This window comes from Vitis vinifera, chromosome 13 (assembly GCF_030704535.1).
Source record: "Vitis vinifera cultivar Pinot Noir 40024 chromosome 13, ASM3070453v1".
In the NCBI taxonomy this organism is placed as follows: Eukaryota; Viridiplantae; Streptophyta; class Magnoliopsida; order Vitales; family Vitaceae; genus Vitis; species Vitis vinifera.
Genome location: NC_081817.1, coordinates 521,267 through 535,323, shown reverse-complemented (window position 1 = coordinate 535,323; position 14,057 = coordinate 521,267). Strand labels below are relative to the sequence as shown.

Here is a 14,057-nt window from a genome sequence, read left to right as displayed (position 1 = left end):
TGTTTATCTCTCTACTTTCTCGCTCTTAAATGCAATCTTTTAAACAGAACCTGCAATCTATTTCTCTCTCTAAAACGATCTTCGCTTCTCTCTACATCATCTCCCCCAATGAGGGGAACTGAACCAGGGTGCATCTACGCCATTATACCTCACTCCACCAGATGACGATGACACCCCTCTCCGTCGCCGTCGCAGCAGTCGTCACCGTTGTCATCGCTGCGGTTTCTTCTCCGGCGCTGGTTCATGGGCTGGGCTCGGGCTCCACTCTCGCCGTCAGCTACGGCTCGGGGGCGGTCTGCGGCGTCGTGGCCGGGGAGCGGTACCAGAGAATCGAGTGTTACCGGGGCGGCGAAACCATCTCCATCGAGCCCAACATTTCCTCCTTCTCGTCCATCTCCGGCGGCCGGGACTTCTTCTGCGGCCTGAGGTCCGGGGGTTTCGCCCTGTTCTGCTGGAACACTAGCTTCGTGGCGAAAAGAATTTACTTCAATTACACAGTTCTGCTGGAGAATCTCGCAGTGGGTGACGATCAGGTGTGCGCGACGGTAAACGGTACCGGAGTTGTGAAGTGCTGGAGAGGTGAAAACTCGAGTTCCCTGTCTGAGTCCAGTCAATTTTCTTCAATTTCATCTGGGTTAGGATTTTCCTGCGGTATTTTGGTTAATAATAGAACCGTTCAATGTTGGGGAAGTAACACAATTGCGAATCAAATTCAACAAGAGTTTGGAAATACTCCGATGTTGAGTATTATGGCGGGCGGTTCACACGTTTGTGGATTGAACACAACTGGGTATTTGTTGTGTGAAGGGAGTAACGATTCAGGGCAGTTGAATGTTCCTTCTGGTTCAGCTTATGAGTTTTCGAATCTGTCGCTTGGAGAGAATCATAGTTGTGCCATTCGGCAATCTAATGGATCAGTTGTGTGTTGGGGTGGTGGAGGAGAGTTCTCAACCAATGCAACTAATGGTATTTCTTTTGAATCCATTGTTTCTGGATTGAATTTTACTTGTGGATTGATAACAACTAATTATTCAATAATTTGTTGGGGTCCTGGATGGCCTAGTAGCTCTGTTTCTGGGCTTGGATTGAGCCCTCTGCCTTTATCCATCATTCTTCCAGGACCCTGCGTTCAGTCTTCTTCTTGTGAGTGTGTCTATCCTGGGTCTCAATACCTCTGTTACGGTTCTGAGGTTGTTTGCAAGCCTTGTAGAGTTTTGGTACCAGGGTCGCCGGTGCCATTATCACCGGTGTCACCGCCGTCAGTTTCTCCACCGTCGTCTCCGTCCAGGGCTTTATCAAGGGGTTTATTAGCTTTTGCCATTGTTGGATCAGTCGGGGCCTTTTCGGGCATTTGCACCATAATTTACTGCTTGTGGACTGGAGTTTGTTGTGGGCACAAGAAAATCCACAACTCTGTGCAGCCAACAATTGCTCGAGGCAATTCTAATGGTGGTGCAAACTCAAATAGTAGCCCCCCTTCAAGATCTTTGACCATAAGGCGCCAGAGCTCGCGGGCAATGAGGCGTCAGAGGAGTGGGACTTCATCAAAACACACAGACAGGGCAGAGGAGTTTGCTCTCTCAGAGCTTGCAGCAGCCACCGATAATTTCTCCCTGGAGAACAAGATTGGAGCAGGCAGCTTTGGGGTTGTGTACAAGGGAAAATTACCTGATGGTCGTGAGGTTGCGATCAAGAGAGGCGAGACTGGTCTAAAGACCAAGAAGTTTCAAGAGAAGGAGAGTGCATTTGACTCTGAATTGGCCTTCTTATCGCGGCTTCACCACAAACATTTGGTCAGGCTTGTTGGGTTTTGCCAAGAAATGGATGAAAGGCTTTTGGTGTATGAGTACATGAAAAATGGTGCGCTCTATGATCATTTACATGACAAAAACAATATCGAAAAGAGTAGTAATGTGTTGAATTCATGGAAGTTGAGGATCAGAATCTCATTAGATGCTGCAAGGGGGATAGAATACCTTCATAACTATGCAGTCCCGCCTATAATTCACAGAGACATCAAGTCCTCCAACATTCTGCTCGATGCCAATTGGACTGCTAGAGTGTCTGATTTTGGGTTGTCACTGATGGGGCCAGACTCCAGCCATAGTTTCAGGCCGATGAAGGCAGCTGGAACAGTTGGTTACATTGATCCTGAGTACTATGGACTAAATGTATTAACAGCAAAGAGCGATGTCTATGGGCTTGGAGTTGTTTTGCTGGAGCTTTTGACAGGGAAGAGAGCGATATTCAAGGATGGTGAAAATGGGGGGACTCCCATTAGTGTGGTGGACTTTGCAGTGCCGGCAATTATTGCCGGAGAACTGATGAAGGTCTTGGATCCGAGGGTTGGGCCACCGCAGACGAATGAAGCGGAGGCGGTTGAGCTGGTGGCTTACACTGCAATGCATTGTGTGAACTTGGAGGGGAAGGAAAGGCCAACCATGGCTGACATTGTAGCTAATTTGGAACGTGCATTGGCTCTCTGTGAAGACAGCCATGGCAGCATCTCTAGTGGCACAATTTCCATTGTTTCAGATTGAAATTCCTGAAGAAAGAAACCAACCAAAAAAGAAAAAAGAAAAAAGAAAGAAGCTTTCTTTATGCAATTCTTAATTCTTTTTCTTTTTGATTGAGGGATGATTTTAGATGGTTATAGTATTTTAGATTGTAAAGTTTAGGGGATTCGATCTAACATGAGCTGTAGTGTAGGGTTTTGTTAACACTCAGCCAGGTTGAGGATTTACATGATTTATTTTTCAAGAAGAAATGGGTTATTAACTTTTATTCATCTTTCAAGGTATTCCACTGCTCATTTCTTCATATGCAACCTTTTTTATTTGCTTACTCACCAAGATTATTTTATTTGGTTTCTTTTCTTTTTTTTTTTTCAAATAAAAAGTGTCAACCAGTTAAAAGCCGCCACATGATTTATTCAATGTATTAATTTTTTTTTTAATAATTATAGTATTGTAGATATGCATTGGGTGCCATTGATGGATGACCCAGAAAAGTTTTCTGTTTTGTTTGGCGGCTTGGAGCATTTTGGAGCAGTGTGACCAAAGAGTGGATGAAAAACATAAAGGTGTATGTCATCATTTTGGCTTTGCTAATGTCTTATTGGGGTTGGTTTGCAGTGGTGTACTTTTGAGGCCAGAGGACCACATAGACCCCAGAGAAGTTTCACTTTGGAATTGTGGGGTGTGGTCCAGCCCCTATTTTAAAGAAAAAAAAAAGGATGTGGTTAGTATACAATTTGACTTTGAAATTTCAAACATTAGACCGGGGAGTTTAATCTAGAAAACCCCATGTGTAGGGTCCGGATGCTTTACTTTTTTGACCCTATTGTGGACTTTAAATGGAAATGCATTGAATCCAGCTGTGGGAAGAAATGGGCAATGGGTATTGCCCCAAACCTCTATCCAATTTTGCATCAAAATCATAGTATTGCCCCAAACCTCCATCCAATTTTGCATAAAAATCATAAATTTCTTTTACAGTATAGACGACTTTAAATGAAAAGGTGGGTGTCCCTGGCTATGGCCGGTGGGTCACCCACCCCCTCCCTTCCTCCCTCTGTTTCTTTCCAATTCATTGATTTATTATTATGAAGGGGTTCGGTGGAAACTGTGTAAAAATTCAAGCTTAAATAAACACTACCCACCACCAACAGTGAGAACCATCACATGGATACAACCACAACCGACCATTCCATTTCTTGTCAAAAGGGCTGTCAGTAAACTCAGGAAATGACAGGGGTTTGGCAATATTTTAAGATCCACCTATACTAGACATATACAAAGTTTTTATTCACGCTGTTTCACCTTATCTCCAGAATCCATACTTTTGACTGAAATTCAACCACACCTCATGGACTTCTGCTGCATTCAGATGTTCTATGGACTTTACAAAGGAGTTCAAGGAGATTGGGAGAGGACAAAATCAAACACATGTCGGGAGGCTGCAAACAGACATGTGGGTAAATAGCGTTTTATGCTTCAACTTTGGCTTCAGCCATCCTAATTGAATTGAAGGAGCCCAACGTTTTCCAGGAAAACCCGCGACCTGAACGGTCAATCATATATTTATGACATGCATCCAAACGAACATATTAAGAAAACATCCGTTTACCAACGCCCTGCATACCAATGCAGTCAACTGTATGATAATGAAGCACACAAGTCTGAAACGATACTGGAATATGTTGTGAAAACATCCTTTTACCAACCCCCTTGGGACAAAGGGTATACTTCTAAACAGAAACAACATAATATCGCAGCATTGAGTTAACAACCCAAAAACCAGCAATTATTGTGATATGAACCGGTTACCTTTTCATCCACAAGGATGGCGTCGGTGGATATACCTTTCTGTACTGAAAGAAAAGTGATTATTGTACTAAATCAGTCATTTCAGCCCCAAAGCAATATGCTATAATGTTATCCACAAAGCATAGACTAAATAGTCATGATTCATCCACAGAGAAATCACAAGGATGCCGTCGGTGGATATATCTTCCTGTACTGAAAGGAAAGTGATTATTGTACTAAATTAGTCATTTCAGCCCCAAAGCAATGCTATGCTATGTTATCTTCAAAGCAAGACTAAATAGTCGATGATTCCTTATACACAATGGTCTTGTAAGGTTCCGTCAAACCAGTGACACAAACAAACATCTTGAATGATTCTATCCAAGTCTAAAATCAACAAATCCCATATGGACAAGAGTTTGTGCCAACAAACACTAATCTCCTATTTTATGAGTTGGCATCAAATAATAACAATGCTATATGATACACAAGGCAAAATCCTGTTCTGTCAACGAGTGACAAAGCCTTTTTTTTCTTTTTTTTTTTCCTGAATATGTTTGGTGAGTAATCATTTTCTTTCCAAGTGAAAAAATAATGTGAATGTCTGGTAGTGATCAGTCCTAGGGATTTCCATGAACCAACCTCATGCAGATAAACTCAGACTACAGTATGAAATAGTTTAAGCAGGATCAGATTTGCGGGTATCTTCTTCTTTCTCTTTTCTCTTCAACTTCATTCATCCAGTCAGAGAGCCACAAGAGACCCTTGTAACCATAATATGTCACTGCTATCAGAACCATCAAAAAGGTGAAATACAGAAGAAGCCTCCATGTGGTGGAAATAATTTTCTGTTCAAAAAGAACAATTACTGATAAGCAAACAAAGAAGTAGCTGAAACTGCTTTTTTTCTAGAGAAGACAACACAAACCTGCAGTCTAGAGATTTGCTGCACTTCTTGTACCCGTTCCCGTCTTTTTCTACGCTTTGGTACATGCTTTTCGACATGTGGCTCCTTCCGCTTTGAAAGAGTTGTAAGAAGACATTAGGTCAGCCCAGCAGAGCTTAATTAGCAAATAGTTTTGCATATGTATGTAAAATAAAATCATAATGTAATAGTAATAAATTAAAGCACATGAATGTTGAGTTTTCTCTTCCTCTCCACCAGCAGGCAGATGCTTAGCCCATAAAACAGTGAAGATGAATTCCGATTGAGGAATATTGATGATATACAGGGAATAATGATTAGAAAACCAAAAAATTTACTAGAAAAACAAGTGCAATCATGCATAGCCCACATTGTTGGCTTGAAGTTGTTTATTTGCTAGGGATAACTAGTAAGTAGAAACAGAAGCAACCCTAGTTTCAATTTCTGGTAATATAAAGCAACAGTGTGCACTCTTATCTTTTATTAGACATGCAATGGCTGTGTAACACAGAGGGAATCCTTCTCCAAAGATTAAATATAACCTTATAGAATTAAGCACCTAGCAAAATGAATAATGCAGCAGAAATTAAATAATCTTTCTGAGATTAAAAGGCATTACCTCCACAACTTTTGGTTTACGTAATTGTAATTCTGAATCAACCACCTTCACTTTACTCTTACACTCTGAATTGCAAGGAAGAAGTCCAAGTCCAAATTGATTTTTAGATACATCTTTTGGATCACAACTAACATTGAGATAGGCTGCTTGAACATCATGACATAGCCATTCCTTTTTCAAGGTCTGACATCCACAGCGAACAGTTACCTTGCAAAGGAAGAGTTAACAAAACAAATTAAGTAAAGACTAAATAGGTGAAAAGTATGATTTTTGGTATTCCACATATTCATGATTCTAGTCTGGACATGAAACGACATCCGTATATTTAGCAAGATTTGCACAAATCATGTAGATGAAGTAGTACAACTCTTGTTATAGTTTCTTGAATCCCAGACTCTAAACCACATATGGGATATGTATATTTGTGTGTATGCTTTGTTGTGTGTGTGTGTGTTTCTTTTATTCAGGGGATTCATATATTTTAGCTCCTCAAATACTCCATTACATCATTACTATGGTGAGATAAGGTACAATTACAACACTTGGAAAGGTAGAATTATTTATGTAATTAGTTCAGAAATGGGTTCTTAGTTTTTGAACTTACATAAAGTGAAGAAATGCATTGCCTCTGAAAAAGGTGGTTTGTTTGCTTATTTTATACAAAGGAAACTAGAACATGCTTAATAACCTCAAGAAATATTTTTTTTTTTTGATAAACAATAACCTCAAGAAATATGTATACATGCAAACATGTTCTTGGGAAACCATAACAGCCTAGTAAGGAATAAGATTAGTCTCTTATCAATTTTGAGGTAAGACTGTATGACTGACTAGTAAGGATTAATCTTATAAGTTTATCATCTCCTCTAATACAGCAGATTTGGAGTAGTCCTTCTTAATAAACAACTTCTTAAGGGATAATTTAGGAATTTAATTTTCCAATGATTATTCTCACTAGTTACTGAATGAGAGCTCCTTTACTACTGAAGAAGAGAGGGAGGAGACCAGGTCCTTGATGACATGCAAGAAAACTAAGACCTCGTCTGCAATAAATTTTTGCCTTTAGCTAGAAGCTAGAATGAACCAAGCACATGATCTTAAAAAGGGCAACCTTGTTATTCTGAAAGTTTCATTAAAGATAAAACAACTCCCAGGGCTTCCAGAAGAAGCAACATTATCCTTGCTTCTCTGCTAAAGCCTCTTTTTAGCCCAAAACCTTTTTAATAAACTTACCCAAACACCTGCAGACACTTTTAAGGGGCTTAAGGAAGAACTTTTGGCTTTCAAAAAGCCAATTTAAACAACATTATTGCAAGTTTCCACAAGCAGTGCCTCCAGAAATAATACTCACTAGTGAAGATTCTTATCCTATTTATTGTATTTTCTAAATTTTTTTTTCTTCACATCCCAGTTTGAGGATCTAAGCATTGAAAAAGATCCTCCACATTATGGAATTATATAGCAGGACACTGAAACATCTACTTTCCAAATAAAATTATTCTCTCTTAAATGGAGTATGGAAAACTCTAACAGAGTAATATTTCAGATGTAAATAAATATATAGAAATCACAGGCCTTTTACATAATATTTGGAGTCAAAATGGTTATTCAAAAAGAAAAAGGAAAAAGTAGGTAAGAATAAACACTGAAATAGTACCTTTTTAGAGCACTTATCAGGTGATGGGCATTGACCAGGATGGCAAGTCTCTGGGCAGAGATGTGTACAGTTGGGTAACTTTCTGCATCCACAATATCATAGAAATGCTAAGTTTCACTAGAATGGAGCACTGTACACAAGCCCTCCAATAGTATTACAAAATAGCTCAAATTTGAACTAAATATTGATTTTCAATCAAAAAATATAAAGCTTTACCAAATGAGAATGAAGAGCAACTAATACCTATGGCAGGGTCCACCACAAGACCGAATAGTCATTTGCTCCTTTTCTGACAAGCTGTTGAAATACAAGCACTCAAAAACATGGACCATGGAACCACAATGACATGATCTTTTTATAAGCACTTTGCAAGGGGCACATTCTCCTGGATGACATGGTGATGGACAAGGATGTGGGCATTTGGGCCTCCTCTCCTGAAAGATGAAAATTAAAACAATTGAAGTAACTAATGAGTCTAAGATTTTTCCTGATAGGAAACTGATAAATTTAAGAATATCCTGAAGGAAAAAACTTCATTTTTGTGAGCCTAGAAGTAGCATGGTGACAAATGCCAACTATTTATAACATGTTTTCTCCAACATAAGGGATGAAGAGAGTAAGCAAGAAAGACAATTGTGCATATAAATGGAAGAATCAACAAGACATCAGTAGGATGGGATGAAAAAATGCAGAGTCAATACCTTTTCACAAGGTAGATGGCAATCTTCGCAGGACTCGCCTCTTTGATTCTGAACTGATGTTAAAAACTGGCTCATCAGGGCATGGCAAGTTTTAGTACAATAGTGATTGCCACAAGGAAGAAGATTCCCACACAAATTTTCACAAGAAAATTTTTTTCTATCCGAGCAGACCATCTGAACAGAAGAAAAATGAGAAAAAACAATTGAGGGCAAAATGATACTGTAGTATAGTAAAACCTTAGAGGCAAGCAAGCAAACAAGGTATGAAAGTTGAAGATGTCCATATATTGCTTGTAAGAGGATATAAAACCAACCATTCTCTCTGTGCCAATGTGTTGGCCAACACAAGACCTCCAAAGGAGTTCTGAGCAAGGAGGACATGGTGAACCAGGAGTCCCTTCAGCCTGATGATTTGACTTCCTTTTCTTAGGTTTCAATGTGAATTCAGGATTAGGTGGTGGTTTAGGGCCATGACACCTGAACATTTTAATAAAGAAATGGAAAAAGGAAAAATGAAAAAGGGCAAGAAATATTAGTTGTAGGGAAAGAACAAACTCTGGAAATTTGACATGACATTTAAGAACTGAATAATATTGCAAACCTGAGCTTGCACTTATGGCCACATGGGAATTCTTCTTCACATAGCAGTCGACATGGGGGGCAAGCTCCATAATGGCATCGATGTGGCTGGAGAAAAATACACATGTATAATTACCAAAAAACCTCTTCAACAAAGGATCGTATGTATTACAAGATGAACAATAATATTTATTTCTCTCCTTCACAAGGGCTACATGAGGGTATTAAGGTCACAAATTTTCAAAAATGCTCCAAAAAATCAAAGTGTGTTGCTATTAGTATAGGACATTAAGTGGTGTCCCATTCAGTCACAAAGAAACAAATTTACACAAAATGTTCAAAGGAACAAACTACGTCCTTAATTTCTAAATTACACCAAGGAAAAAAAAAATAGAAAAACAATAATTTAAAAGCAAAAACCACCTCCTGCAATATCCGTGTGGAGAACAAACAATTCCCCATCTAATACTTCTCAAATTGCAGCAGTGGGTAGTTTATTTCCACATTTCTGCAACTGTCTTCTTTAGGGGTCCCCTAGCACAAAAATTCCTCCAAGGTAAAGATAATTTCTCTACTGAAAACAGGTTTGTTTCTTCACTATTTTGATTTTCCTTCAAGAAATATTTTGTTTCTTTCTTTTGTACTATACTGATAGAGCTAAATTTTGTTTTTACTGCACTCGGTCTTTTCTTGTTGTGTTACTTGATTACTAGGTGGAAATCTAACTCTAATGAATTGTTGTTGTAATAGCTTATTTAAAATTTTCAACTAAAATAAAATTCAGGACAAGTGTGGTGTTTGCCTTCACTTCCAGTTTAGGGGAATGAATACACAACCAAGTAGCAAAGACATATCAAAACCAGCTCTTTAATTATAATAGAGGAATCTTTTACACATGCATACACATAAATTACAAGTTGGGGGGGATTAAAAGTAGGGGAATCTCAAAGTAATCAATTCCATAAATTCCATAAGTGTGCTTGAGGTTGAGGATGTATGGACATGCCATTAAAAAAAATAAAAAAGCAATTTTATAGGTCATTCACAATAATGAATTTCCAAATTTAGAGAATAATTCTATCATTATCCCCATGCATTTTGAATAATTAATGAATGTAGAAAACTATCACATATCCCTGGTTGGAACAATTAACCAATCTCTGTAGCAGACCATGTTTGATAAATAGTACCTTACAATCTGATCCATGTTTGCATAAAGGAGTTATGTGACATAACTTGGAACATTTTGGAGGCTTCTGTTCTGTTTCAGTACCACAAGGAACCTGATAAAATACTCATGACAAAAACATTCAGCACTAATAATTTTTATTATATAGGAAAATAAAGATTATGGATTGAAAAGTGCCTAACATAAGAGGGACACAACCCTGTACACACTATGTATACAAGAAATATTCAGCAATAATACTGCAATAAAATAAAAACTAATTTAATGGAAGCATATTGAAAAACCAATATTCAGATGAGATATTCCAAAAAAAGCACAAAATACTTTTAAGTTGTGGAATAAAATATGTAAGGCACATAAAAAACACAACAGAATCATGTCATGGGATCTCAGAATAAGAGAACTAAAAAACCATAAGAAAGAGGTAGCCAAGCTATCTGAATGTGTCCAAAGCAGACATGTAATCATCACACTTAACTGCAAGAACCAAAATATATTCGAACATTTATCTGAGTGTGCAATTCAGAACCCATGAATGGAAAAACTGCATCAGATGGACAACCTTTTCCACAGTGGCATGTCTCAGTTACAATACAATGAAAACTACATCACATTTTGGTCAAGTTTTAAAGCAATACAATTTTTTTATTTTTTTTTTCATTAGAAAAACAATATAAAGTTCTCAACCTAACATTTGTTCACTTCATCATTCTAGTTCCATTTTTATGTAATCCATCATTTGGGAAAGCGGCTGCAGAAACTACAATGATATACACTTAAAAAATCTATAGTGAAAAATCCATTATCCTGTCTGCAATTTTTCTAATGCTTCGGAGGATCCAAGTGTGAGGATTCCTGATATGTAAACTGTCTTTCATACAAATCCAGGAGGAGGTTTAAAAGAAAATGATGCTTACATCCTTGATAATAAAATATAAGGATGGCTCGACTCTGGTTAGGACAAAACCCCAAGAGATTACCATTCATAAAAATCCCAACATGATTAGCACAACTCATTCAATTCCTGTTACGAAACAAAACTCTCACCTCAAAATGTGTCTCACCACACGAACATGAAATTGTCACCATGACAGGGCAAGGAGCGCAGGGACCTCTACAAGAACAAAATTAACAATCATCATACAGTGTGTCAGGTAACAATACAGAACTCTAGAAGATAAAGATAAGTTAATGTCAGCTAAATTTCAACTATTTATAACATAAATCAGCAAATTTCAACTATTTGTAATACAAAGCAGCTCTTATAAATACTTTACACTGGTGCTCAAACAGCTGAAGTGCAAAATTACAATGCCTAACTTCTCATATGAAATTCCTTTAGGCCCTGTCTCTTTGTCATACAAATTGCAAAATAACAGTCTAACAGTCATACTACCTGTCACCACCAGCGCCACCCTTCCCACTAACACAGTAACACCACCTATAACACTGCTACAAGCCTACAACCATCATAATCTCACCACCACCACCACCACCACAGTTGTTGCTATAACACCACTGCCCCCACCTTACCATAGGTTTCTGTGCAGCATCCACCATTACATCCACCTTGGTCATAGTTCTCGATGCCACCAACCATTTCCATGGTCATTGCCACCACGGCAACCATCATCATCAGACCTGTCTTGACTATTTTGGACACTGTTTCTACTACTCTTGCCATCACCACCACCACTATTTCTTCACACTTGAATGGTGAATGGTTAAATAGGTGTTTTTTTTTTGTTATGTTTTTTTTTTTTTTTTTTTGAGTTGTTTAGACTAATAAATAAGAATACAACTCTTACATTTAGAAAACATCATTCTTATTATGTGATCCATTGTTTGGTAGATCGTAGGAGAATGAATTATGTCATGTGTTCACCAAATACAAGCTTCATGATTCTTTCAGTAACAAAGTTTTCCAAATGCTATCTTAACTTTTTCTTTATAGGCTCCAAATGCTCTCTTACCACTTTCGTCACGTGATGTGTTGTGTTCATCTGACATCCCAACAGATTAGCTACAGCACCACATGGCCAAGACATCAAAGATCCCAAAAAATTCACATTGAAAAGAATAAAAACATCTCCATGACTCGGTTTTAGTCTTATAGATTCGTCCTTAGATACAAAGGTATGTCAAAATGATATATTACAATTGACAAAAATATGAAAATGCTAAACACAAAAAGAACCCAAATGACAAGACTGAGATGATAGCATTAAAACACAAAATATAGTATTACCAAATATAATGAACACAATGGAACTGCTTGGAAGTTCCCCCTTTTTCCCTAACTAGTAGTTAAAGCTCAACCTCTCGGATACAACAAACAAACTACAAGGTAACATACCTATGGCATGGAGAAGGGCACTTGTGGTTCTTACATCTAAGCCTCTTGCCACAAATCTGCAATACAAAATTTTAGCAAATTTACATATAATAATTGTGAAGAAATGAAGTGACCTGGTTCCAAGAGTAAAGAAGACCTCAGAGCATGGTGGGCAATCCCCATCACAGCATCGGCGTTTACAAGCATGGCGTCCGCAATCTCGTACTTTCTGACATTTCCTTTCACATGCCAAATCTTGATAGCAAGGAACCTATTCTAGGTTCAGTTTAAATTGGCCATTCCATATGTAAAACAACAATGCAAATAGTTTCTCAGTAAGCACAACAGAAAAATTGTACCTCTTTCTTCAAGCTCCCACACCGACATCCTTTAATGACAACAGTCCTGCAAGTCTCAATGCATTGGCCTCTATGGCATCGCTCCGGGCAACTATGAAACCCGCAGCTCAACATCTTATCACAAGTGGCTCCACAGAGTGGCACCGAGACATCACAAGCCATCCCTTCATACACCCTCTTCCCACAAGGGCATGTCCTCCTTCCCTGAAGTGGGCACTGGCCACACTCACCCGAATGACAACCTTTACTGCACGCATGCTTCCCACACCCAAGCACTCTCCCACACGGGACCTCACACCGAAAGACCCGATCGCAGCACTCCCTCTCTTCTTCTATCTCTCCACATTGACACCGATAAACACTGCGAGCTTGACAAGGAGGGCAAGGGCCATCATGACAAGTATCCGAACACCGGTGAATCCCACAATCCAATAACTTGGAACAAATATTCTTACACGAAAATTTCTTGAACCCACATCGCTGAACATCTTCGACAGACCCACAAAAACAACGAGCTTGTACAAGTTTTGGGCAGGATGGACAGGGGCCAGGGTGGCAGAGCAGCAAACAATAGTGACCACAATTGTTCTTCAGTGGGCGATTACATATTTCGCCGCATGAATGCGGTAAGATCCACGGGTCCCTCGGTGGGTCTTGTAATTTACCACAAAAACAGAAGTAAGCTTTGGGGATTAGGGCCTTAGAATACTCGAATCGGCACTTGGGGCAGTGCCAGGCGGCGTCTTCAATGGCCTTTGCTGCTGCGGCGGGGAAGAGATCGGCGGACAGGCGTGCAGTGGCGCGTGAAGCGGAGAGGTCGGAGGCTTGGCGGGCCCAGCTTTGGATGCAGATGAGGTGGAAGACGGCAAAGCAGCCGGAGGTGCAAGACCAGGTGGGATCAGACGGCCGGATCCGCTCCAGGCAAATTAGGCATGACAGAGCCCCGGAGCGCGATGATGTGAGGAAAGATTGGATTTTCGAGAGATCAGGCGATGAACGACCTGTGATCTGAATGTAGGATTTGAAGATAGAGTCCGAGAGGTCACCGTGCCGGAGAGTCTCTACTCCGCCGGAATTTCCCTCGGAATCGGTATCTGAATCCGACGAGAGAGAGAGTGGCGGTGGTTGGTGGGTCCTTGAAGCCATCTGGTGAAAGCCCGGGACTAGACTCCACTGTCACTCACACGCCTCTCTTATACAAACGAAAGCCCAAATTCAAACTGAGCTTTTAGTACACACGAAGCCAGTATTTTATCAAATATCAATGCAAAATAATAATCAAAAATATTTATTTTATTGTTATAACCATAGACAACAATTTCTTTTAGTCTCTTTAAAAAAACAACATTGAAGGAGGTTGATTCATCCCCACAATCTTGACACCAG

General features: G+C 39.3%; 2 protein-coding genes across 3 annotated transcripts; one reads left to right on the top strand and one right to left on the bottom strand.

Moving 5' to 3' along the window:
• Window positions 1-2,788, top strand: LOC100243297 (putative serine/threonine-protein kinase-like protein CCR3). The gene has a single exon (XM_002271986.5). It carries the CDS (start codon window positions 162-164, stop codon window positions 2,538-2,540), a length of 2,379 nt encoding a protein of 792 aa, XP_002272022.2. The 5' UTR covers window positions 1-161; the 3' UTR covers window positions 2,541-2,788.
• Window positions 2,789-4,555: 1,767 nt separating this feature from the next.
• Window positions 4,556-14,047, bottom strand: LOC100260296 (NF-X1-type zinc finger protein NFXL2). Of its 2 annotated transcripts, XM_002271203.4 has the most exons (13): window positions 12,672-14,046; window positions 12,470-12,583; window positions 12,334-12,389; window positions 11,025-11,091; window positions 9,979-10,071; window positions 8,811-8,896; window positions 8,524-8,686; window positions 8,210-8,383; window positions 7,752-7,942; window positions 7,509-7,590; window positions 5,852-6,058; window positions 5,236-5,325; window positions 4,556-5,155 (listed from the first exon to the last, which is right to left on the bottom strand). In XM_002271203.4, the coding sequence occupies exons 1-13, from the start codon at window positions 13,815-13,817 to the stop codon at window positions 4,997-4,999; spliced, it is 2,628 nt and encodes an 875-aa protein (XP_002271239.1). In that variant the 5' UTR covers window positions 13,818-14,046; the 3' UTR covers window positions 4,556-4,996. The 2 variants fall into 2 exon arrangements, with proteins under 2 accessions (XP_002271239.1, XP_010658271.1); XM_010659969.3 differs by lacking the exon at window positions 12,470-12,583 and having other exon boundaries at window positions 12,672-14,047.
• Between the last annotated feature and the right edge of the window lie 10 nt (window positions 14,048-14,057).

Bases quoted from the DNA above. Each gene is read 5' to 3' on its own strand.
- LOC100243297 (XM_002271986.5), top strand. From the start codon at position 162: ATGACGATGACACCCCTCTCCGTCGCCGTCGCAGCAGTCGTCACCGTT.
- LOC100260296 (XM_002271203.4), bottom strand. From the start codon at position 13,817: ATGGCTTCAAGGACCCACCAACCACCGCCACTCTCTCTCTCGTCGGAT. The intron at 7,943-8,209 runs GTATTGACTCTG...TTCATCTTTCAG, and splicing joins GCCATCTACCTTGTGAAAAG to GAGAGGAGGCCCAAATGCCC. The intron at 5,326-5,851 runs GTAATGCCTTTT...ACTCTTTCAAAG, and splicing joins GTAAACCAAAAGTTGTGGAG to CGGAAGGAGCCACATGTCGA.